General features: G+C 49.2%; 1 protein-coding gene across 5 annotated transcripts in view; it reads left to right on the forward strand.

Annotated features, from left to right (window-relative positions):
• The window catches only part of FANCD2 (FA complementation group D2), a 2923540-nt gene that overhangs the window by 2746908 nt on the left and 150387 nt on the right, over positions 1-26245 (forward strand). For all 5 annotated transcript variants that reach the window (XM_069644087.1, XM_069644091.1, XM_069644090.1 and 2 more), the window contains one exon: positions 9583-9657. In XM_069644087.1, coding sequence (XP_069500188.1) covers positions 9583-9657 — 75 coding nt within the window. The remainder of the gene's footprint in view (positions 1-9582; positions 9658-26245) is intronic.

The raw sequence follows: 26245 nt of genomic DNA on the forward strand, positions 1-26245 counted from the left end.
GTCACTGGCCTCTGCAGGCCTTCAGGTCACCACAGTTAAAGGATATTTGGCGGCCTTGTCTGAGTTAGAGAGATCCCCGGAACAAGGTTCATGCTTTACGATCCCAGTAATGGCACAATTCCTGGAATGCTTTGTAAATAAGTTTATGCCAACACCCTTTGTTGTCCCAGATTGGGATCTTAATCTGGTTCTTACATTTCTGATGGCTGCTCATTTTGACCCCATGCATTCTTGTCCGTTACGGCTTCTCTCATTGAAAACAGCCTTCTTGGTGGCTATTACGTTCCGCTAGGCGGGTCAGTGAACTACAGCCTTTATACTGTAAGCCACCCTTCCTGTGCTTTTTCCAGGAGAATATTTCTCTCAGGCTAAGGCCTTGCTTCCTCCCCAAGGTCGTATCAGAATTTCACTTCTCACAGTCCATCGACCTTCCAGTCTTCTATCCTCCTTCTCACCTTCTAAGCAGGAGGAACGATTACATTGTCTAGAACCTAAGAGGACATTGAGTTACTATATAGCCAGGACTGCTGATTTCAGGAGAGCTGACCAGCTCTTCGTGACTTTTTCCTTAGCCCATTAGGGCCTTCCCATAACGAAGCAGAGTTTATCCCGTTGGATAATTCTCTGCTTAGATTAATGTTACCAGGCAGCTGGGAAAGAATTACCAGCAGGCATCAGGGCCCATTCCACAAGCGGGGTCTCTGCATCCACTGCATTGCAGAGGGGGGTCCCTGACCGGGAAATTAGTCGCGCTGCAACATGGTCATCTTTGCATACCTTTGCGAAGCACTGTAGCCTAGATGTGGCTCGCACTTCTGATGTGCGTTTTGGCAGGGCATTGCTGCAAAATATCTTAGTATGACTTTCTGCCCGCCTCCTTCCTTACTGCTTTGCAAGTCTATCAGATGAGGAACCTGCGGGAGAAAGCAATCCATTGAAGGAGAAATTACCTTACCGTAATGTTCTTTCTTTGAATTCTTCTCCTGCAGATTCCTCATCTCCCTTCCCATCCGTCCCCGCTCAGAAAGTCGGTGGTTGGTGCGCATCTTTCTATTTTAAAAAAACATTCACTTGGTGATGGTCCTCTGTGTCCGTTTTTCCCACTTCCTGCCACAGTCTTAAAACAACCATTTTTCTAACACTACTCCTAGTGTTCTTTTTCAATTGTTCCTCCTTCAGTGGCCTATATCAATTATTTTTTAAAGGGCTCACTAGCCCGTTTGTTCTCTGTTTTCCTATACAGTGTGTGGTTCTCTGGAAAAATAGGGGAACTGAGGTCAGGGCGTAGTGACGCGCTACTTATACGATGCCTGACGTTATGTCCGTAGCAGACGACCAGACGCTGAGCAAGACGGATCGATGGTCCCCAGCCAGGTCGAGGTCCACTACGCCCCCTATCAAACATTTTTCCGATGCAGAGAAGCTGGAGGGAATATGAGATGAGGAATCTGCGGGAGAAGAATCCATAGAAAGAACATGAGTACCGTAATTTCTCTATTGCTTTAATCTATCTAAACACATAAAGGATTGTAATCCACTAAAACCGCCATGCTGAACATATGCATAGCCAAACATGTTTAACACAACATAAAAGTTGGGTCATATTTCTTCATAATTTCTTGAAATGATTCTCCTCTCAAAATTGAAAAGCACTCAAATTATAATTCAATCATATTTATTTGTTCTAGGTAGCCAATTAGTGGCATAGTCAATGCAGTCGATGATGAGGATCGAATACAATACCAAATATTTTGCATCAAGATAACAGCTAAGTGAGATACGAAATGGCCAAAATATAAAATATGCAGTTACATTAAAGCTGGATATTTTATGATCAAGTGATGCAGTGTTTCTACAGCCTCTTTCATAATCCTGAATGTGTAAGTGAAAGCACATCTTATGAGATTGAATTCCTAATTTTCTTAGGTTTTCATCCATGCCAAGGCATGCTAAGGCAAACGACTTCTAGATGGTAGGGCAAAATGTAGCTCACTCAGTCTATAGTTATGGCTTTTTTTATTTAGACAGCTTTGCTGCGGGACAAGATTTATCACACAGGAGACTAGTTAGGTTGATGGATCCACCTGATCCCATGCCACCCAACAACAGGCCATAGGTTAACTGACTCTGCATCAAGGAAACGTGTACACTCTGACTTCCAGGAGGGGGGACTAATTAATCCATTGTAGGTTTCTGTGTTTGACCTCATAGTTACATGTTTGAAACACCATAGAGCCACCCGCCCCTTCATCCTTCTGAGGTCGAGCATGTGAGTACCGTTGAATTGCACAGCAAAATGCATCTGTTATTTTGAACCAAGAGAACTACTGATGAATGTCCACAATGTCCACATTACAAATGCATTAATAATGGCTTGTACGAGGGAGCCTCCAGGGGGTGCCCAGATGTGCTAACGTCTCTGTGCTAACGTCTCTCGGCCGGTCTCCGTCCCGGGGCGCAAAAACTATGGGAATTGTCCCCCGCAGCCTCGTTGAAGTTTGACTTGGACCCCCACGTAGGCAGGCTGAACCTGGAGCGAGCCTGCGGTGTGCGTTCCCGGAGTCCCGTGGCCCTGGGAGACCGAAGTTGAGCCCGAGGCGTGTGTTGCCTGTTGTCATCCCTGGCGGGCGCGTGAGACATCTGCCCTGCGGTGGGGGAGGTGCGCTCTCGGTGCGGACTGCGGGACCAGAGCTGAAGTGCCGGGAGCGGCGGCTGCCTTCCTGCCCCCCCGGGGACACTGTGTGGCGACTGGTGGAGCTGCTTACTGAGCTTGAGCGAGAGCTCGGGTGCGGCGGGCGCTCGGCGCGCTGCTGGAGTTGGGTCCGCAGCCAGGACCAGGACAGAGGAATCTAAAGCGGCGGTTGCCTCCCCGCTCCCTTGAGGATCGCGAGCGGTGGATGTTGGAGCGGGCTGCCGGGCTTGGGTGAGAGCCCCGGTGCGGCGAGCCCCCTGGAGTGAGCGTCCAATGAGGCACAGAGGCCTCCTCAGCCGTGTCCTGGGAGGCTTCCCGTATTTTTCTGCAGTGTTCTGTTGGAGCAGGGGGGGGGGCTACCCGGAGGCTCAGCCCGGGCTGTGGCGGTGAGTGGTGCCGGGGTTTGCCTGGTATAAGTGCCCTGTGGAGGCTTGTGGTGGGCGAGTGGTTCCCCCCTCCCCCCTGAGACTTTTTTGGGCTGAACAGCCGCTGGACACTGGTGCGGGTGTGCGTTGTGGGGGCGCACAGAGCTGCATGTGCTTTTTGCCCCAGGGGTCTGGATCTCACTCCTGGCGCATTTGAGTAGGTGGAGGGGAGAGGCCATCCAGACAAGGCCGTGGGCCCTAACATAACTGTCCCAGGAGGTCTCCTGTTATTTTGTTTGGGGTGCCCTCTTGATCCCCCTTGAATGGACTGGGCGCAGGCCCTACAAAAATATTGGAGAGTGGTGGCAGAGAAGGGGGAGGAGGCCGTCATGCAGGCTGGGGCCCAGTTGGAGGCATCAGAGGCTCTGTCAGTGAGCCGCAACATGGCATCCCTGCTGGAGGAGATACGAGGCTTTAGAGCGGATGTCAACAAACGCCTGGATTCTCTGGATAAGAAGGTTGATCGTGTTCAGGCCCTTGAGGCCAACCAGTCCTCAGCAGACCTTTTTGAGACGCAATTTGATATGAGGCTGGCTGAGCTTGAGAGGTGGGAGGAGAAGGTCACCCTCAAGCTGGACGACTTAGAAAATAGAGAACGGCGCTCTAATCTAAGGTTTTTTGGTATGCCGGAACTGGAGGGGGAGTCTCAGGCAGACATTGTGAGAGGGGTCAAGGCGATTGTAAGTAGCCTTTTTGATGGCGAAAATACCAGCGAGCCCACAATCGATAGGGCCCATAGGGCGGAGGGACGTGCGGGTGAGCCCAATACAGTCCTTGTGAAATTTCACTATTTTGCTGAAAAAGCCAAGATCCTGGATTTAGCACGTAAGAAGGGTCCTATCGACTGGAATGGTGCTCAAATTAAGATTTATCAGGATCTTTCGGCGCTCACCCTGGCTCGACGGCGCCTTTGCGGACCTTTGACGAGGTGGTTACAGTCTAAGGGGGTCCGTTATAGATGGGGCCACCCGTTTTCACTCTCCTTTGAGCTAGATGGCTACAAATACTCTCTCTCCTCAGAGGCTGACATTCAGCGAGTTTCTCGTGAGCTCTTGGGAGACCCCCTTCTAAGGACGATGCAGGGAGGGGGAATGGGTCAGACAGAGACCGCCCTAGCCCATCGGAATTTGTGGGTCGGTGTTGTGTGCGGGGGCACAGGAAATTCAGGAAAGTGGCGCCCCCGTCCCCAAAGCAGCCGACGCCCTGACTTTGTTGGAGAAGATTTTTGTGCTGGCTGTCGAGGGGGTTTTGTGGGGCCATCTGGCTGGTCTTGTTTTGGTCCTGGCCGCCCCCTGTGTTGCTGGTTCTTTGTTTTGTTCCAAGCTTATGATGGGGTCTCAGGGCTCGGGGGGTGGTATATACAAGCGGTGGTGTTTGGGGCTTGTTTCTTGCTTAGGGATGGGGGGCTCAAAATGTTATTTGCTCGCATGATGAGGGAGGCGCCCGGGTGGAGGCGATCTCTGGCGGCCTGGTAGTGCGGCGGCGAGATGTCGCAGTCTATCCAGGCGCTTGGTGGTTGGGGGGGTGGGAGGGGTTGGTGAGAGGGAGCTGGTGTTTTTGGGATGGTTTTGGGTGGGTCTGGTGGTTGTTTTCTTGGTTTTGGGGGTGTGTCTTGGGTTGATGGGGTTTCTGAGGAGTAGGGGTTACATAGGTCTTTTTTTTATCTCTTTTGGTGCGTGTGAGCTGGGGGTGCGGACATTAAAGTGTGGCCCTCGAGGGGGGAAAGCTTCTTATGGCCTATGAAATGGATGATTATATGCAGAGGTAGTTGGTGGGGTCCCTGAATGTGTGGGGATTGAATTCTCCTACAAAAAGGTCCCTGGTGGTGAGGAAACTCTCTAGGCTTAAACTGCACTTCTTTTTTGTGCAGGAAACTCACTGGGTTAGGGGGAAGGAACCACCGTTTCGAACTGAAGCTATTCACCATTTGTTCCATTCCCCGTATGTGGCGAAGAAGCAGGGAGTTGCTTTGTTGGTTTCCCCCAAGGCTCTTTTTGTCCCAAAGGCTCATAAATCCGACCCGGAGGGGCGCACCATTATGGTTAAGGGGTCAGTGAAAGGCAGATTGATTTCCCTGGTAGGGGGTCTATGCCCCAAACGAGGCACAGTATCGCTTTTCCGAAAAGGTGGGGGAGTCTATTCAGGGTTTTGCGGAGGGTGCATTGATAGTGGGTGGGGATTTTAACATGGTTCTCTGGCCGGATAGGGATAGGAAGTCCCTTTCCCCCTGCCCCCACCAGCGGGTTCAGAGGAAGTTGGCGGACTCATTTCGACGGACTAATGAGGTGCTGGGCTTGGTGGACACGCACTCCGTCGAGGGGAACCGCGACCCTCTCTTCACTTTTTACTCTGCGGTACACGGGGCGTTCTCTAGGATAGATCTTGTTTTAGTGGATTCAACGCTTCGGGGCAGTGTCTCGAACTTTGGAGTGGAGGTTGTCCCGTGGTATGACCATGATTTAGTTTGGGTCACGTTGGGGGTTCCCCCCTGACGCCGGCTAGGGCTTGGTGGATATGCAATGATACATTGCTGCTAGACAAGGAGCTTAAGGAATCCCTTTTGGGTTCAATTAATGAATATTTCCTTCTTAACGACACAGGGGAGGGGATGTCCCGGGAGCGTGGGATGCATTTAAGGCCACAATTAGGGGCGCATTCATAGAGATGGGCGCAAGAAAAAAGAGGGAGTGGGGCAAGGAGGAGCTTAAGTTGAGGGAGCGAATAGCTGCCATTCAGCCGGGAGGAAAGCTGAAGTCTCAGATGGCCCCGGGAAAATGGGAGGAGCTTCAGAATCTCAAGGCTAAATTGTCTGCCTTGCTCGTGGGACAAACGGAAAGAAAGCTGGCATTTTTGAAACAGTGGTATATGGAGCGGGGGGAAAAGGCGTACAGGATCCTGGCGTGGCGCCTAAGGGAGCTTCTAAACAGCAGGAGGGTGAATAGTAATATGGGTCCGACGGGGGAGGGGGTTCTACAGGATGACATGATGGCAGCGGATTTTGGGCATTATTACGAGGGTCTTTATTCGTCGCAATACTCGGGGGAGGGGGCTGATGTGGAGCAATTTTTGGAATCACTGCATATTCCTCGCCTCTCTGCTGAGGGTGTCGATGTGTTGGAGCTCCCAGTTTCTCCCCAGGAGGTCGTAGATACTATCTCTTCCTTGAAGAGTGGCACAGCTCCGGGAGATGATGGCTTCACTGTCCGGTTTTATAAGACGTTCCGCTCTGTGGTAGCCCCGTTTCTGGCTAAGGTGTTTAACTCTGCCTTGGAATCTGGTTCCCTGCCACCCTCTTTGATGTCAGCTCTTATTGTAGTGTTACCAAAAGATGGGAAGGATCCCGCGCGATGGCAGTCATATAGACCCATTTCCCTCCTTAACGTAGATGTTAAGATTTCGGCTAAACTCTTGGCGAATAGGCTATCTAAATTTCTTCCCTCCCTGGTTCACGGCGACCAGGTCGGATGAATCCCTGGTCGCCAGGGGTCAGATAATGTGAGGAAGACTTTGGGGCTAATTCATGAGGCGTCGAAGCAGGACTTGGAGGCCTATCTCTTGTCTTTGGACTCTGAGAAGGCCTTAAACCGTGTTGAATGGCTATACATGGGGAGGGTGTTACAGAAAATGGGCTTTGGGGACAGTTTTTGTAAGTGGGTTGCTGCTCTGTACAATGGTCCCTCTGCTAGGGTGTTGGTTAATGGCTGCATGTCGATGGGGTTCTCGCTCTCGGGGCACACGTCAGGGGTGTCCCCTTTCTCCTCTGTTATATGCGTTGGCAATGGAGCCTTTTGCCATTGCAATCAGGGCTGATGGGGGCCTTACGGGGGTACATTGTGGAGACCATGAATTTAAATGATCCTTGTTTGCGGAGGATATTTTAGTGCACCTGACAGGTCTCCGCGTGGCTCTCCCACCTTTGTTGGGTCTGATTCATCATTTCGGGTCTTTCTCTAGGTTAAAGGTTAATTTATCCAAGTCATGTATTATGCCTATGAAATTGAGGGAAGAGAGGAAGTATATGGGGTGCGTGTGGAGCAAGTGTTTACCAGGTATCTGGGCATTAATATTCCCAGGGATCTAGGCAGAGTATTTGAGCTAAACTTCCCTCCTCTTCAGGCAAAAATCCAGGGCGATCTCTTAAGGTGGGCCCCCTTGACCCTTTCATGGTTTGGGCGAATGGTGGTGGTTAAAATTAATATTCTCCCACGGCTCCTCTATCTTTTCATGTCCCTTACCTGTCTGGTGCCGGATTCCTTCTTTGCTTCATTGCAATTGCGTATCCTTTGTTTCATTTGGAATGGGAGGAGACCCAGACTAAGTTTGACTACCTTGACCCTTCCCAAGTCCTTTGGGAGCTTTGGTTTCCCGGACTTTAGAGGGTATTTTAAAGCATCTCAACTACGAGTAATGTTGGAGCATTTGAGGGACGATCTGTGGGCATACTGGACGTATGTGGAAGATGTTCAAGTTCATCCAAGAAAAGTTAGGGACCTTTTGTGGGCTCCCCCGAACTCCATTCCAGAGCCCATTAAATTACACCCGGTTCTTGCTGTCTTGTGGTCGGTGTGGAAGCCCTCTAGAGACGATAGGCTTCTTTCCTCTTGGCTGTCCCCTTTGTCATCTTTGTGGGGTCCCCCAATTGATTTGGGCGCAAAGGGATTCCGGGAAACGCAAGCCTCGTCTGATCAGGGGTTGGAAAGGGCTGCTCAGCTGTTTAATAAAGGGTCCTTCATGGAATACGACCAAATGGCGGAGGTGTTTGAGGACAAGCCGCTCTCGGTCTTTGAGTACTTGAGGCTCAAGGGAATCCTCACCCAAGCGCGGTGGGTGGCTGACTTATCGCGCCCTTTAGCTCCTTTTGAGAGGATTTTTGCAGAAGCCAAGTCTAGGAAGGGATCCCTCTCTAAGATTTATAATGTGCTCATCTCTTCTAACCTAATAGGAAGGCAGTCGTTTAAGCGTATCTGGGAGGAACGGTTGGGCTTGTCCTTAGATGACCGAACTTGGCAGTCTGTGTTTAGGTCGGTGCTTCCTGGGGGGCTGTAAACGGCAGCTATGGAGCATAATTTTAAGATTTTGCACTCCTGGCATCGTACTCCGGTTGCCCTGTCTAAGATGTTTGTAGAAGTGTCCCCATGGTGTCCCAGATTGTGTTCTAATAAAGATACCTGGTTTCACATGTGGTGGGAGTGCCTGGTTATCCGGTTATACTGGGCGGAGGTGCTTAGCTAGATTAAAGACATCCTGGTAACATGTCCCTCCCTGCACCTGCTTGAGGTTCTTCTGGGAACTCCCCTGCCCGATAAAGAGGTGGGTTCCTTCTCGAGGGTAATGGGGGCCATGTTGAGAGCGGGAAGACTGGCTCTGGCTCAGAAGTGGAAGAGTTCGCTAGCGCCTTCCAAGACAGAATGGTTTACCAAGTTAATTGCTATTTTTGAGTACGAGAAACTCTCTGCTATTGCCAATGATTCTATGTCATCTTTTTTGCAGGAATGGACTGTGGTTATACTCAGTGCGGATTGTGAAACCTTGAAACTATGAACTGTTTTGTGGTTTTATGTAACCTGTCGCCGGGTGGGGCTGCTGATGCTTTTACCGGCGGAAATGGGCTTGGGTGTTTGCGGGGACTCCGCCATTAGCTTGGGCCAAATGTACTGATGCGTATGTGTTCAGTCCCTACTCTCAGTCTCTAGCACCAAGGATTCTCGGAGGCCTAGTCAATCTGGGGTTAAGGGGGCGGGGGGTAGCGGGAGGGATAGGGTTGGGGGATAATGGGAGGGTTTAATTGTTGGATAGATTCTTTTGTTGTTTTTTGTTAAAAGTCCTCTGGGGAACTTGTTTTTCTTCTGCTGAAAATTTCAATAAAAATAAAGTGTAAATAAAAATAATGTCATGTACGCCTTTGTCCTCCATTGTAATGCCGTAAAGGGATCCCAACAGTCTTTCACAAAGTGGCAGATGAATGTTAATCCATGTGAGCTTGTACTGGCTACTCTCTTAAACAGTCAAATTTAGTGAAAACCTCTTCAGCAGATTGATGTGTATATTATTTGATACTTTGCATAGCTGTTGTATGGCAAAAGCCAAAGTATGCCAAATTTACCAGCAGTACATTAGCATGATCTGCACTTGAAAATATTTCTTTAAATCCATCCATCAAATTGCATCCTGTCTTTGATGGTAGACATATCCCAAAGGACATATGCAGAACATTGGATGAGGGCATACACAAGAAATGCCTATGCCCTCCTTCAACTCTATTATATATCTTTTTTTTACGTTTTTTTCCCAACTGTTGGTTTTCGATGGAGTTGAAGAACAAGAAAATCATTGGCAATGGTCATTGCTTGTGGAATAAGAGTGCCAGTTTTAATACACATGAGTAGCTCTACATTTTGAAGTTAGAGTTCCTCTGCTAAAACCAGCTGGTGATAAGTGTTAACTGAGATCTCATTTTGTTTTTAGGATGATGTACAGAGTTTGCTGAAAACCTTACAGCTCAGTACAAGACAACTTCACCACATGTGTGGACATTCTAAGGTATGCATAGCTGGTTCCCTGCATGTTTGTTTGGTATCAGTACTTAAAATCTTGTAAAGTGAATATTAGGCCTTTTTCTCCCCTACAGGATTCTTAAACTTTGCATTACGCACTGTATCAGTAGAATATCGGGCCTTTTTCCTCCCCTACAGGACTTTCAAACTCAGGTCGCCTCTCACTGGTTATAAAGTTGAGCAGTTGTGAGCTCTCAAACCCCTCCAGTCTGTCCTTTCTGGGCTACCTGCCTGCCTGTTCGCTTCTTGTCTGCCTACTTCACGCCAGTGTCTCCCCCTCTACTCCCCCCCTTCTCTCCCACCTACTCTATGGTGCTCTCTCTCTCCTATCTTCTCTAACTGCTTCTCTATTGACTATCCTGCTCTCCTCACTAAATCTGGTAGGAAGAAGTTTAAAAAGGACATCCTGGTCTCCAACCCAGGCCTCCCTATCGCTGACACCTACACCAGTGCCTCCTCCAAGGAAACTCTCACTGACATCCTCTCTGTCGTTCCTTCACCCAACATATGGATACTTCATATTGTCTCTGTACTCTCTCCTTTCTCCTCTTCTCCCATTAATGGTGGTACCTGTTGGGACGCCCTCCTGGCCTCCTTCCATTACTCCAAGGTCATCATTAATGTTTACTCAAATGGGACTGTCTTGGTCCAAGGCCCTCAGGCCAACCTTCACCTCTTTGATAGATGCTTCCCGTGCCTTATCAACTTCCTTTCCTCTCTGGCTGTCCCCCTCCCCTTTCCTGGGCTACCTTGCCTTCCTCCTCCCTCACTGCCCCCTCTCGGGCTCCCTCTACATCTCCGCAGGACGTACCTCTGATCTGTACCCCTCCCCGGAAGTCCTTCAAGGATAGCAACCTTCTCCACATTACCACTCTTAACTCTCGCTCTGCTGTTAAACATTCATCTGATATCTGCCGCCTTCTTGAAGAATTTGACCTTGATGTCCTCTGTCTCACTGAGACATGGTCCACGGCCAGCTCTGTCACCAGCTTTGACACGCTCCTACTGGACGGCTACAAGATCCTCTCTGCGCCCAGGCCCAACCACTCTGGTGGGGGAGTAGCCCTTATCTTCCCTGAGTGGATTCCTGCCTCTGTCACTCTGACGCAGACCTACTCTACTTTTGAATGCCTTGTCTGCAGGCTCTCCCTCTCTCCTGGCCATTCCCTTACTATGGCTACTATCTATCGGCCACCTGGTAAGATTGCTTCCTTCCTCTCTGAGTGGGCGGACCTCTCCTCCTCTCTCCTGGCCTCAACCACTCAACTCCTCCTTCTTGGAGACTTCAACATTCACTTGGATGGCTCCTGTCCCCCCTCTGGACTCTTTCACGACCTCTGCGACTCTCTCTCACTCACCATTCTCCCCTATGGCCGGACTCATTCTGCAGGGCACACTCTCGATGTTCTGATCTCCTCAGACCTTCCCCTCTCTGTCCCTCTCTCCACTCCTCTCTCCTGGAGTGATCACTTTCTCCCATCCTCCCACCTCACCCTCCCTACCCTTCAGGCCAAGCCACCTCCATCACTGCCACCTACCTTCTCGGTCATCCGACCCATGAAGAGCGTGTCAGTTGAGGCTCTCGCCGCCACCTTCTCGCCCCCCCCCTCCACCTTTGGCTGACTCTCACCCTGACACAGCCCTCTCCACGCTCCATGCTTCTATATCTGATACTCTTGATATCCTTGCCCCTGTCATGAGAATCTGCCTGCAGCCCAAAACCAAGTGTAACTCCCGAATGACTCAGTCCTCGTCACCCTAAAACGCAAGTGCAGGATGGTCGAGAGGAAATGGCATCCTTCCTGCTCATCCTCTGACAAACTAGCCTGCTGCAAAGGCAATACCGGTTCTCCGTCCTCACCAAGAAGAGAGCTCATATCCAAGCCCGCATCTCTGCGGCATCTAACAACCCGGCCAAACTCTTTAAAATCTGCAAGGAACTGGCCAATCCTGCTGCAGTCTCTACCTCTCCGGTCTCTTCCCAGGCCCACTTCACGGCACTGGCCTCTCACTTCATTTCAAAAACTCAGGACATCCTGTCCTCCCTCTACTCCATGCTCATCCTCTGGCCCATCTTCAGCCACCCCCACCCCCCACCTTCTCTGCCTTTCCCATTTTCTCTCAAGATGAGGTTTCTAGACAAGTCCGATCTATGAAAGTCTCATCGAAACAGGTTCACCCCTGTTCTTCCAAAACTATCAAGGACCACATCGACTCCTTGGCTCCTGCCCTGGCTGATTTTTGCAACCACTCCTTCGCTACTGGAGTCTTCCCATCCCCCCTGAAGCACTCCCTTGTGCACCCTCTTCTTAAGAAAACCCTGTGCCGACCCCTCCAGCCCGGCTAACTATCGCCCAATCCCCATCACTCCCTTCCTGGGCAAGCTCCTGGAGAAACTGGCCATCTCCCAGCTTAACCTCCACACTGAATCTGTTGGTTGTCTTCATGACCATCAGTCTGGCTTCAGAGCTGCCAGAAGCATGGAAACTGCTCTCCTGAACATCTGTGAAGACCTGCTCTCCAACCTTGACTCCAATACCCCTTGCGCCCTCATCCTGCTTGATCTCTGTTCTGCCTTTGACACTGTCAACCATGCCATCCTGCTCAACCGTCTCCGTGATAACCTGGGTATCACTGGTCAGGGTCTGGCGTGGCTGACTTCTTTCCTCTCCGACCGACCCTCCCAGGTCCAAGTTGGGTCCTTCCTCTCCGATATGTTTTTCTCTACCTGTGGTGTCCCCCAGGGATCTAACCTCTCTCCCTGGCTTTTCAACCAATACCTGGCACTCCTTGCCCACTGCATTGCCGCTCTCTGCCCCAACTTTCAGTGCTATGCGGATGATCGACAGCTCATTTTCAGGCTACCCTCGGCCTCCTCCTCCCCTTCCCTCATCTCTGACTGTCTGTCTGCTATCCAGGATTGGTGTGCCGCCAATGACCTCTGCCTTAATGCCAGTAAGACTGAGATCCTACTCATCGGCACACCCACTCCCTCCTTCCCTGCAGCCCTTCTGGCCGGCCTCTCTTGGCCCACTACCTGTCCCCACCTGCAAGGCAAAAAATCTTGGGGTTATCTTCGACGCCACACTATCCTTTTCTCCTCACATATCCAACATCTCTAAGAAGTCACACTACCAGCTGCACCTCCTCAGAGGTATTCTTCCTTTCATCTCCTTCCCCCAGAAGCTCACCGTCTCCAGACCCCTGGTTCTCTCTAGGCTGGACTATTGTAACAGCCTCTATCTAAATCTGCCTCTACTCTCCGCCCTCTGCAACTTATCCAGAACAGGACTGAGAGACTTGTCCTTGGCCTCAAGCCCTTGGATCGTATCTCTCCACGACTGGAATCTCTGCACTGGCTCCCAGTGGCTGCGGGGATTAAGTTCAAAACCCTCTGCATTGTCCACAAGGCCTACTGGGGCCTGGGGCCGAAATACCTTCAACTCTCTCTTCCCAAATATCTTCCTTCTCAAGCTCTTCGTTCATCTGCCTCCAACTCCCTCAGTGTCAGTCGCTTCTCTAAGCAACGAGTTGTTGGTAGATCTCTCTCTTCAGCAGGGGCCTCCCTCTGGAACAACCTTCCTGCCTCCCTGAAACTTGGGGAGAACCATCTCCGGTTCCGTAAGCACCTCAAAACCTTCCTCTTTGCTTCTGCTTTCTCTCCCTCTCTCTCCTGCTGAATTCCTGGCTGAATCTGCATTGGTCAAAACTACCTGCCCACCCTGTCTTATCCCGGCGCAGGCACCGCCAGTTGCACTCCTGCACTGCCTTCCCTGGCAACCCTGCACCTAGGGACTGTTTCTGTCATCCTACAGTCCCCCTAACAGCACTTATGTCTGCCCTTACCTTGCACTTGCCACCATCTGGCTGTTTTTATTATCGTATTTATTCTACTACCCCTTGTACTGCACTTCCCCTCTCCTTTCCCCCCTTGCACTTCTCCCCTTACCCCCTCCCATGCACTTGCACAATCTGAATGCCTCCGGGCCTAGTAGGATCGTCGTCTGTCGTCCCTTTGTCCCCCCTGCCGCCTTCCCCCGTCACGCCTTGAAACACTTGGTTATAGGCACGTTATAAATGCCATATCATATTATACTAGTATTAACATCATCTCTTGCTGGTATATTGTATAGATTTGTTACATTTCATTGGACAGATATGCTTACCTGGGTAGTATGCCCTTGCAAGGTGTAATTTTCTTGAAGTACTCAGCCGATGAGATGTCTAGTTAATAGATGGCACCAGGGGTGTTTTTATTTCCTGTTTATTCCATTTCCAGTGGAGAATGCTCTTCGGACTGCAGGTTGGTATTCAGTTATAGTAGCTTGCTGTGTTGAAATATTAACCCATCATCGAGGAGAATCTTGGAGCACTTCTCATTTTTAAAAACTTAGCTTATTTGGCCTTGTGACATTGTAAGGTTCTTTAGAAACCTTGAGACCAATGCTCTCTTAGTTCCTTTCATGCAAGTTACTTTTATGTACACAGTGGATTTCACAATTGTAATTATTTACCACACAGTTGGATGTTTCATTTACTTCAAACATGAAATGGTGGTACTGCAGTGACTCTGGGCCCCTGCACTGTACTAACATTTGATTGGAATCCTACCCTGCATCTGATTGTAACGTGCCTCTCTGGAACTTTTCATAATTTTCGGCTCTACAAGCCAGAAAGGATGCAGATGCTTGATATTTCATCTAAATAATTTTACATTTTCCTATAATTGTACACATTTGTATTTTTATGTTGTACTACAACTATCATTAATCATGTTTAACGATTCAGTTCAATGCAGTTGTTCATGAATTTGTGACCATCAATATTACCATGAAGGCTTCTAGTTTTTAAGTAGTCTTTGTTTTGTGTGACATTATTTCTAATAGCAAATGTAGCTAATTACAGCCACTTGTATTTGTATTTCGAGGGGATTGGGTCCTCTGACGTATTCCATATCTATGACATGTAATCACCACAGCTGTGCTGCTTCAGAAAATCTTCGACATCTGCGTCCTGCGTCGATGACGTCGATATGCCGCCCTCGAGGACCTCCTCCGACGGCTGACGTCACTGGATGTTATAAGTAGGACGCACGACGCCTGTAGCCTCAGTTCTGTTTTTTCCGTGAACATGTTCGCTTTGGAGATCTCGGCGCGCCTCGACTCTTTGGAGTTTCTGTTCTTTCTCGGTTCTTCAAACCTGTTGGTATTGTGAAGAATTTCTACGTGAAGATGTCTACCTCGTCTTCCACCCCGCGTCCGATGTCGGTGACGGACTCGCACAACGCCTGCCTCTGGTGCCTCGGGGAGGCCCATGACATGGATGACTGTCAACTGCCAGTCGCTCACGTCCAAAGCCTTGCGGGAGCGCAAGAAGTTGTCGGTAGGTAAGGTGTCCAAGCCACAGAAGTCGAGGTCTGCAGGGCTTTCGACGGACGATTCGAGGGGTGACTCTCTGCATAGTCATCGGAAGTCCAGTGGGTCTCGGTCCCGCCACTCCTCTGCCTCTTCGAGGCACTCCCGGAAGCACCGTCATCGGTTGCCTTCCCCGTCCTCATCCGAGGACTCCACCCGTCAGCGGGTCGCTTATCCCACCAAGCATGCGACGCCGGAGGAATGGGCTTCCGTAGGGAAGAAATTGTTAGCGATTCTCGAATCGCAGGGCACTGTTCCATCCGTGCCTCCGAGTGGGGTCGGTCGCGATCGGTCGAGAGACACCGCTCGCACGCCTTCGGGCTCAGGTGGTCAGCACGATTCGCGGGAGAGGTCCCGCTAGGACAAGGGGAATCGTTCTCGTCATGCCCGGTCCAGGTCCTGGTCCTCGACGCGCTCGAGACCGTGTGCACCTGTGGTGTCTTCGAGGAAGACATCGACGCTGGTGGCGCCGAGGTCGTCGACGGACTCTTTCGAGGCCCCGCATCCGAAGAAGTCGTTGATGCAATCGGCGCCCAGGCTGTCGAGGGACACGCTCGGGGCTCCGGCCTCGAGGCCTGTGTCGACGCCATCAATGCTGTCGGCGCCGCGTTCGACGTCGACACCGATTCACTCGACGCCTTTCGAGGCTGTTTCGACGGGGGTACCCTGGGGCTCGTTGGAAACCCTAGAAAGGCACTGGCCAAGGTCAAGCATGGCTTTGTTCCACATTCTGTGCCTTCTTACCGCCATCTTGAGTTTATTTCAGAGGTGGATGACTGCTCTGATGATGGCATGGTTCCTGATACGGTGTCAGATGAGATTCTCTCGGGCCATAGCCAAATTGAGGACCTGCGGCAGTCCCTGCACGATGCCAGTGGGCTGGACACCTCTCCGGAGGTGGAGTTTTGTAGGCCTGAGCCTGGCACTCATACCGGCGCCTTATGTCCAGGGTCACCAAGTACTTGGGGTGGTCTGCTCCCCCAGGGGATTTTCTTCAGGATTACCTTACGGATATTCTCGACCAAGGTCCACCAACTGACCCGGTACTGCCATTCCATATGGCTCTACAGAGGATGGTGGCGGCGGCTTGGACTGCTCCAGAGAGTCTCACGGCAGTGGGCAAGTCTTTGCTGCAAAAATACCGCCCAGCCAGCAGTGACCCCTGCTACTTGACCAAGCACCCCACTGCAGAGAGTTTGGTGGTGCAGGCGGCTACGGCCCCAGCAAAGCAGGCGTCGTATCCTACCATCCCTCCTGATAGGGACGACAAGCGTTTTGACGGCTGGGTGAAGAAAGTATTTTCTTCAGGGGGTATGGCGCTTCAGGCGGCCAACTCCGTATGTGCCTTGTCGCGTTTCACGCACACTCTGTGGAACTGTTTCCTTAGCGGCTGAACATATTCCCGAAGGGGACGATCGGGATGGTTTCCTTGCCATGGTTCAGGATGGCAAGGATGCCATGTGTGAGGCCGTTCAGTCGGGGTTGGACATGGCAGATTGCGTCAGCCGGTCCATGACGGCGAGCACAGTAATACGCAAGTTTGCGTGGTTGCGGAAGTCGGGGTTTGCTCCTGATGTGCAGGCCCGGCTCCTCAACATGCCCTTGCACGGGGAACATCTTTTTGGCAGCAAGGCTGACGAGAGCCTTGAGAGATTGCAGACCTCAAAGGCTGCAGGGAAGTCGTTGGGCGCTGCAGTTCGCCAACGTCCTCCTTTTCATCCTAGGGGACAGCAATGGAGGGGAGGTTCCTTTTGTTATTACTCATCCTTTGGTAAAGCGAGAGGAGCTGCCAGTCAAAGGGGCCACCGTAGGAGTGCCAGAGGTGGAAAACAAGGTACGCGAGGTGCCAAGGCCGCTCGGGCTGTTGCCTCTTTGCCCTCAGGCAACATCGCAGCCGCTTCAGCTCAGTCATGAGGCCATGTCCCATGGTTCGCCGGTTGGGGGAAGGCTGGCGCATCATCTTGTAGAGTGGCGAGCCATTACTTCAGATGTGTGGGTTCTGAAGATCATAACCCACGGCTACTGTCTTCCTTTCCGGCAGAGGCCTCAAGACAATCCACCGGGGAATCTCTCTTTGAAGAGTCCGATCCGCTACTTGCGCAGGAAATTCAATCCCTGCTGGAGAAAGGCGCCATAGAACTGGTGCCTGTAGCGGAGAGGAACAAGGGATGGTATTCCCCTTATTTTTTTAATTCCAAGAAAGACGGGGGATTGAGACCCATCATGGATTTGCGCGGTTTGAACAAACTCCTCAGGAAGGACATGTTCAAGATGGTTACTCTCTCTCAAGTCCTCCAGGCCCTTCAACTTCAGGACTGGTCGGTGTCTCTCGACCACAAGGACGCTTATTTTCATGTGCCGATACATCCAAAGCACAAGAAGTACCTGAGGTTCGCGGTTGGCGACTCGCACTTTGTTTCGGGTCCTGCCGTTCGGATTGACCTCTGCCCGAGGGTCTTCACCAAGCTCATGGTAGTGGTGGCAGCGCACCTCAGGAAAGGGGGGATTCACGTCTACCCCTACCTGACCGATTGGTTGATCAGGGAGCGCTCTCCCAAGCAACTCCTGGATCATCTGTCAGTCACCTGCCTCTCCCTCCACAAGCTGGGCTTCTCCGTCAACTTAAAGAAGTCCCATTTGACACCAACTCAGAGGCTCCAGTACATTGGAGCAGTGCTCGACACGTCCCTGGGGCAGTGTTTTCCTCCGCAGGTGAGGGCTCATCACATTCAGCAGATGGTGCACAAGTTTCAGCTTGCCCAGAGTCTCCCAGCGTTCGAGTTCTTGAGATTGCTCGGCCTCATGGCATCCTGCATTCTTCTGGTGCCAGAGGCCAGGTTGCGGATGAGATCTTTGCAATGGGCACTCAAGCTCCAGTGTTCTCCGTCCTCCGGCAGGATGTCGGACCCTGTTCATGTGCCGTCCTCGGTAGCCCAGGACCTTCTGTGGTGGGCCGTCGAAGACAATCTGATGAAGGGGGCTCCATTTTGGCTACCCTGACCGGAGGTGACGATCATGACGGACGCATCCCTCACGGGATGGGGGGCTCATGCCAACGAGTTGACAGTCAGCGGTCGTTGGTCTCCGTCGGAGTCCAGACTCCATATCAATCTGTTGGAGCTGAGGGCCATCAGGCTAGCCCTGAAGGCTTTTCTGCCGACTGTGCGAGGTAAGAATGTCCTGATCCTGACGGACAACAAGGTGGCCATGCACTACCTCAACAAAAAGGGGGGGGGCAGGGTCACTTCCTCTGTGCAGGGAGGCGATGCAGCTCTGGTTCTGGGCAATCCAGCAGGAAGTTTCGATCTCGGCAGTTCATCTGGCCGGAGTCGAAAACGAGACGGCGGACGCTCTGAGCAGGCAGAGCACGATCTCTCACGAGTGGGAGTTGACTCAGGAGATTCTCCTGGAGATCTTCGCCCTTTGGGGGACCCCTCAACCAGAAGTGCGAGAGGTTCTGCTCGCGGGAATTTCCTCCAAAAGGAGCCTTAGGAGACGCGTTCGTGGTGGAGTGGTCATTCCCACTGCTGTACGTGTTTCCTCCAGTCCCCGTCATCCTGCAAGTACTGCGGAGGTTACGGAGGTTCGGTTCCCGGATGATCCTCATTGCTCCGGCGTGGGCCCGGAGGACGTGGTACCCGGACCTTCTCGACTTGTCCATCTACCCTCAACGTCGTCTTCCCTACCGAGACAATCTTCTCTCACAGGAGGGGGGGTCAGGTTCTCCATCCAGAGGAAAGATCCCTCAACCTTCACGCTTGGTTTCTGAAAGGTTGAGGTATAAGGTTTGGGACCTCCCTGACGACGTGATGGAGGTGTTGCTCTCGGCCAGACGGCCGGCAACAAAGTCCCTGTACCGTTCCCATTGGCGTAAGTTCTGCGACTGGTGCAGGGTTAGGAATGTGGATCCTTTTGCATGTGACATTCCCATGGTTCTGTCTTTTTTGCTTTCTTTGGCCCACAGGGACTTGCAAGTGGGTACCGTTAAAGATTACCTGGTGGCGCTGTCCATATTTTAGCGCTCGTCTGAAGAGTGTTCCTATTTTAAAAATCCTTTAATTTCTCAGTTTCTGAAAGGGCTCCCTAATGTGTTCCCTCCGTCACCTTTCCAAGTGCCCGGTTGGGATTTGAACCTTGTTCTCAAGTTTCTGATGGGTGCTTCGTTTGAGCCTTTGCATTCATGCCCTTTGAGACTGTTCATTCTTAAAACTGTATTTTTGGTTGCGGTCACTTCCGTTCGCAGAGTGAGTGAGTTACAGGCACTTTCAGTTAAGCCACCCTTCACTGTGTTTCATAAGGACAGGGTTGTCCTTAGAGTTCGTCCTTCCTTTCTTCCGAAAGTGGTGTCGGAATTTCATTTAGGCCAGAAGATTGTTCTTCCAGCGTTTTATCCTCCTCCACATCCTGGTAAGGAAGAGGAGAGGCTCCATAGGCTTGATCCTAGGAGAGCGTTAAGCTTTTATATTTCACGCATGTCCAGGGTCAGAGTGGATGATCAACTCTTCATTGGTTACGCTGGAAAGCATTTGGGACAAGCTGTGACGAAACAGACTTTGTCTCGCTGGATTATTTTGGCTATCTCTGAGTGTTACCGCTTGGCAGGTAAGGACCCACCGGTCGGCTTGCGGGCCCATTCTACCAGGGGTATGGCTGCCTCTACTGCCCTACAGAGGGGTGTTCCTATTCGTAACATCTGTGATGCAGCCACGTGGGCTTCGGTACATACTTTTGTACGTCACTACTCCCTCGATTCAGGACAAGGCGGTCCTTTACTCCGCAATTTTATTGGGCATTCTAAATTTCTGTTTTCCAAATTCTTTTCCCACCTCCTTGCATTGGTACTGCTTTGGGAGTCTGTCATAGGTATGGAATACGTCGGAAGACTCTATCCCCTCGAAGAACAAGTTACTCTCTTACCTGGTAACGTTCTTTCGATGGGATGGTCCGATGACGTATTCCATATCGCTCCCTCCCTGCCTTCCCCGCTGCAGAATTTCTTATGCGATTGCAGCTTACGTTTCCGCAAGGCTTTGTGTGTCAGACTGGCAGAAGACTGGTGCCACACGTTCTGGGAAAAAACTACAACTGAGGCTACGGGCGTCGTGAGTCCTACTTATAACATCCAGTGACGTCGGCCGTCAGAGGAGGTCCTCCAGGGCGGCGTATCGACGTCATCGACGCAGGACGCAGACGCCGAAGATTTTCTGAAGCAGCACAGCTGTGGTGATTACATGTCATAGATATGGAATACGTCGTCAGACCATCCCATCGAAAGAACGTTACCAGGTAAGAGAGTAACCTGTTCATCTGCATGAATCTGGCAATCATTTCTTATGGGTCTTTTTCAGATGGGCTTGAAAAGTGAGTTTTAGAACTGCCATATCTTCAGTGTTGACCAGTCCATTTTAAAACGAGCATTGTTAAAATCAGCAGCTTTAACATGTGTAGTCATGGAATAGGTGCTGCCTTCATGGCACTATTTGGCCGTAAAATGGTAACAGCTGGAAAACCTATGCATATGATAGCAGTGCTTAGCAAATGTATAATGCACAAGCAAAACCATTGTGATAAGGGAGGCACACAAACCAAATTGCCCTCTAACTGGTATTTCTCAAAAAAGAGAACACAGAGTGGTTGTGGTATGCCAAATGCAAGGTAACCAATTTATTGCAATAGACTGGGGAAAAATCAAGATTAAAAGCCAAGCTCTCACTCCAGAATTCTCCGTTTGAACAGAAAACAGGAGTTTATATAGTACAAATTAGTAATTGTGATGTCACAGTTATGAAAACCTATCACCTCTGGTAATAGGCTCCCTCTACTAGGCTACATATGGAATCCTATATGTGTACAACTACGGATTGGACAATCGTTATCTAAAATCCCACCCATGGACCTTGCCCTAAAAAGTGCTACCTCATCACATCTGGAAATTAATTGGTAGGCCCTAAATTACTTCTGCAGTGAAAAAAGACATGTGCTCATCGGTTCAATGGGGTCACACTATCCATGAACTGGCTGCATGATGACCGATTTATATAGGTGAGAGAGCGAGAGAGAAAAGTGCATTGCCTTTTAATTAAATCAGATAGCTCATGTTACCGCCAATGCCATGAGTCGCCGAGGCTCAAGGCCTTGTTCGCAATCTGTGATCGCCATCCTGTTTTTGACATATTTATGAGTAATTATTTTGAGTATTTTGAGTCATCCTGCTTTTACCCTGCTAAGATCTTATCGCTGTAATTAGTTGTTTTTTCTTTAGTCGCTTCTTGCTCCTTGCGTCACGCCTAGCAGACTGCAGAAGCATTAATCTGCCAACTCCTAACTTTCTGGGATGCCCAGTTCATCCGATAAACTTGAAACGCTTTGCTGTGTCTTTGCAACTTAATTTATCTGACAGCTGACCGCACACAATAATATCTTGTACCGCCATGTGCACTCCCTGCAAAGCCTTGGCCTTGACATTCCTTGAGATGGCTACCATCTAGCTGCCTACAGCATTTTCCCTAATTTGTTCAAGCATGCTTAACCGGGATTTTCTTAAAGCAGCAAGCTGAATTTTCTGCTCATGCAATTTTAACATGGCAGGTTATGTTTTTTCAGGACACATTTGCTCTGCATTTATTTGCTGCCTACCGAGAACCTGGTGCATGCTTGGCACATAACATTTCTACATATAGGTACGCTGCAACCTCATCCCTACCTATAGAAATACTGCCCTACTAGTGTTGGGAGTCCCTCCTCCTTGTTACATGCTTACCCGCCACCTAGTCTATTATATTTAAAAAGACACACTAATTGTGCAAGCTTATGCCTCCTCTGTCCCTACTTGTGTAGCAAAACTATTCTTTGTGCCAGCTGCATTTCCAGGAGGATTTAAAGTGCTGTTTCAAATGTGTTCTTTCTGATTTTGTAATTCCGTGTTTTCTGGGGAAGGCAGGGGGGCACCTGCTTTCTAGCCAACAATTGCCCCACTACAGTTGGCTTGTCAGTGTTTGTTTTTAACAGGACTTCAGTGCAGTGAACAGTTATACATGAAGGGGCTGAATGCACTTGGTTAAGACATTTTCATTACAACCGTAACACATTTACATCTTGAATTAACCAATTAATTTTCAGCAGACTGCTTAGAAATAACACTTACAGGCTAAAGTATAATGTTACTTCTTGATAGAGCTAGCTTAAAGAGATATCGGGTGGGTTATGTTTTTCTCGGGAAGAGGCAGGTAGTTGGTAGGAATGTCCATAGGGATTGACATGGCCATGGTCAGTGAACGGGTGGGTAAATAAGAAAACAACATCGACAAGCTGTTTGCCCCTCCTCATATGTCATTTTCCTACTACCTGTACTCAAATGCAATAGTTTCAGTTTATAGTTGGCGCTTAAGAAGAACCTATTAACCAGAACTAAAAATGACGGAGGATGAAGTAGTCTCTGACTGTCACTTGAGAGGATTGTCTTCATGTGCCCCATTTTTTATTTAAGGATACGTCTGCATTAAGCCTCTTTCCATCCCTGAACACTCAAACAGGAGTTCAGTTCTCTTAAGTACAAATGGCCATTGTGAAGCATGTCTGCATTGGATGTGCTACAGCCACTCAGTTAATTGAAGTCATACTCTCACTGAAGAGGTTCATTTAGTCGTTTGTGTGGAGGACCTATTTCATTGAAGGCCAGGATCTCTACCAAAAGATATGCCCCTCAAGTTCAACAGATGCCAAGAACAGGTCAGAGTGCTCAGCTAAGTTCACTCAGCATGTTGATACTTCAACAGTAGGCAGACTAAAGGTTTTGATTTTGGTTTTCCCCATTATTCACTTTAGGGCTTTTCTCTTGGTGCCACTCCAGAGGTCTCTCACTTCTGCCTATTCCTTGAAAAAAATATCTAGCAGTGGAAACTTGAATTTGTGAGTGCTCCTATTTTGCTGTGGGTTAAGCTAAAACGCCTGCTATAATTGCCCATTGGAGGCCGATGCTCCTTTGCCAAACCTTGACATCCTTCTCTGTGTTCCTTTACATTGGGATTACATAGTAGTGATGTAGCACATCATATTTTTCAATAGTAATACTCTGGGTATGGCAAAAGTAGGATGCCATTTGTGGAGCAACACATATTCACCTTTTTTTGGGTCATTTCCACAGATTCTCCTCGCTCATCCCGTGCAGGCATTTGTTTCCCATATTTCAGCAGTTAATTCTATGGAAAGAAAAAGAACTATCTGCTCCTCTTAACCTACCGATTCTTATTGGTCGACAAACCCCACAGACCAACCCAAAGGGGTGAGTCACAGACTTAACTCTCGTAGACCAAACAAGTTTTAACACAATTTATTCAGAAAAAAAACATCTAAACCATGACATATAGTTATTCATAGATCAATAAAAACAAATCAATATACACAAATCACAACTTATTCACACTGGGTTAGTTCATTGTCATACCAAGCATATAATGCTAGTGTTCAATTCAAAAAGAAGTTCTATTGGATCTAATGAGCTTCCGGGATCAGATCGTTGTCTTACATAGACAGTTACAAGGGTAAAGCCTAATATTCAGACCCCCTATTGCTGTTCAATGTGGGAAGAACACTCCCTAAACATGTTCTATAGAGTTCGTAGTCACTCTTTTCCTTAAAGTCTCAGCACCGTTTCTGGAAAGCGCTTGTTGACTGTCACTTTCTTTCAGTTTTTAAATGAATACATGGATAAGCAAAAGGGTTGTCGACGCACTGCGTTTTGGCCTCTTATGTTGAGATAGTACCCATCCATGCGGTGGTCTTCTCAAATGATGTGGCAGGGTCTTCGTCAGGACAGAAAAATAACTATTTCAAGTAGAACATAAATCTTCTAACCCCAGATTCGCCTTCTACAATTAAAAAGAGTAAAACTATATGAGGATATTGGTCTACAAATGAGGAATAAATGCAGTCACAGAGAGGTAGGACTGTGGGGGTAACACCACTCACCTGGTCGAGTGGTCCAGACTGGGACAGATAATCGAAAAAGAAAAGCACCCAAAGGATGTGCTTGGTTTGTTTCGACCCACAACTCCAGGTCGTTAATGGGAGAAGATACTGCAAATGCACCTAGAGGGTAAAAATATATGTATATATTATAATACCTGTGCTGATGACTATCACCAGATGGTAAATGCTCACAGAAGTGAGGCACATACCTTCAAAACAGAACACTGCAGCATGGATCTTGCGCAGCGGAAATCACTGAATGCGCTACCACTGTGCGGCCCCCCATTTTCGGATCACGGGCTGACTCGGGTTCGAAAAAAGGCCTGGGACAAACAGATGTACAGAAGAACTATAATCCCGGCACTAAAGCACAGCTAACCAACCGAAGGCATTCACTGTACCCGGTCATACCTTGTAGTAGACCTATTTACTGCACCAGAATCCAGCCGAGGCAATCGTGTCCGTCTCGCAGTGGGAGCCCCGAAATTCTTCAAGCCTGAGGCAAGTGCCTCCGTTGTTTACCTATGGGTAGGAAGAAGGGGGCAGGTATCACACCGCTGTTTGAGCCCACCACTAATGCACAAATTGAAAAATGGCATTACTGGAACGCAAGGTGTCATATTGCGAAAATCCCTGTGCCACTGTATCAATACCCGTGCTGGCCGAAAGACGTCTTAATACACCCTTGCTAGTTTTCGTGATCACCTTACAGAGGGCGGGAAACCATGGGGGCCTTACCCGCTCCCGTGCAATCGATGTCCGTCTTCAAGCCTTCCGTGCACTAAGGAACCGCTCCGCTATCTGCACCATGTCAGGGCGGGCGGGTCCTAAACCAGAATGGAAATAGGACTACAGTGGGCATGCTCTCAGTGACGAGGCACAGACGTGAACACAAAAAATGGACTAGGGGCCAAAAAGAATAAGCTCCTAAATACTGCTGATGGCTATACTGCAGCGGACGTGTACTTTACCGACTGTGGAGTAAATACTTTTATGATAAATTCAAGACTTGTGGTCCTGCAAACGAGTTTGACTTAAATATAATCAGACTTGTCCACAGGACCTGGCACCTCTCCTGATAGATGCAGGAGCGTGTAGGTCCGGTCAGTCCCACGCCCTCATGCCTATTCAAGGATACACGGCTACGCATACAGAGGTCCTAAAGTGGTATACCTTGCATGACATGCGCTGTGTACAACAACAAAAAGGCCGACTCTGGCACACTCTTATAACCAGATTCCACTAGACAAAGATGTTATTGTTTATACAAATAGTGGAAAAATAATTAACCCGCGCTTCACTGACATGAAATGCAGAAGTGTGACCATTCGCACACCCAGGTGTAGTGCTAAATAGATGTAACTCTGTCAAAATGTATACACCCACTCTGTGCCGTGACACAACATCGAATTATATCAAAAAATAAACAATACATGAGCGATCAACAAATGGTATCTTATACATGACGTGGGGATAAATATAATATAGCTGTTGTCCCTATATACACCCACCGCCTTTGACACAAATGTGTTGTTGTTTTAAACAGATGGTACATCGGATGTACATGAAATGCTGAGATGTGACCAAACGTACACTTAGTTGTAGTGCTATATAGATATAACTATGTCAAAATGTATACACCGACTCTATGCCGTGACACAGCATCGAAAGTATCAAAAAACAAACAGACAACCAGACCTACATGGGCGATCACCACATGGTATCTTATACATGATGTGGAAATATATACAATATAGCTGTTGTTCGCTGTATACACCCACCACCTTTAACACATAGGTATTGTTGTTATTAAACAGAGGGTAAATCAGATGTACCACAACCTCAGCTTCTATTTGTCTGACCGAGTACTGTACAGTGACAAAACTAGATGTGTACCAACAATGGTGGGGTTCTATACATATCCCAGTGCTACACTGGTGAATGAAGCCCTCATCTCTTAAAAGAACAGGTTCCACTCAATACTAGTGTTCAAACCGTGTTTCATGCGGTCTACCCTGTTAATCCATTTCTGTTCAAGTTGTTTAAGGGTAAGAGCTCTGTCCCCTCCACGTTTCTTGTCTTTAACGGTTTGTATACCAAACCATCTGATGCCCAAGTGTGTGCGTTTCTTTACACCAAAATGTTCAACCAGTGGTTTGTCCGCTACCTTGTTTTTGACACATGAGCGATGCT

This window comes from Ambystoma mexicanum, chromosome 2p (genome assembly GCF_040938575.1).
Source record: "Ambystoma mexicanum isolate Mex_15411 chromosome 2p, UKY_AmexF1_1, whole genome shotgun sequence".
NCBI classification, from domain to species: domain Eukaryota; kingdom Metazoa; phylum Chordata; class Amphibia; order Caudata; family Ambystomatidae; genus Ambystoma; species Ambystoma mexicanum.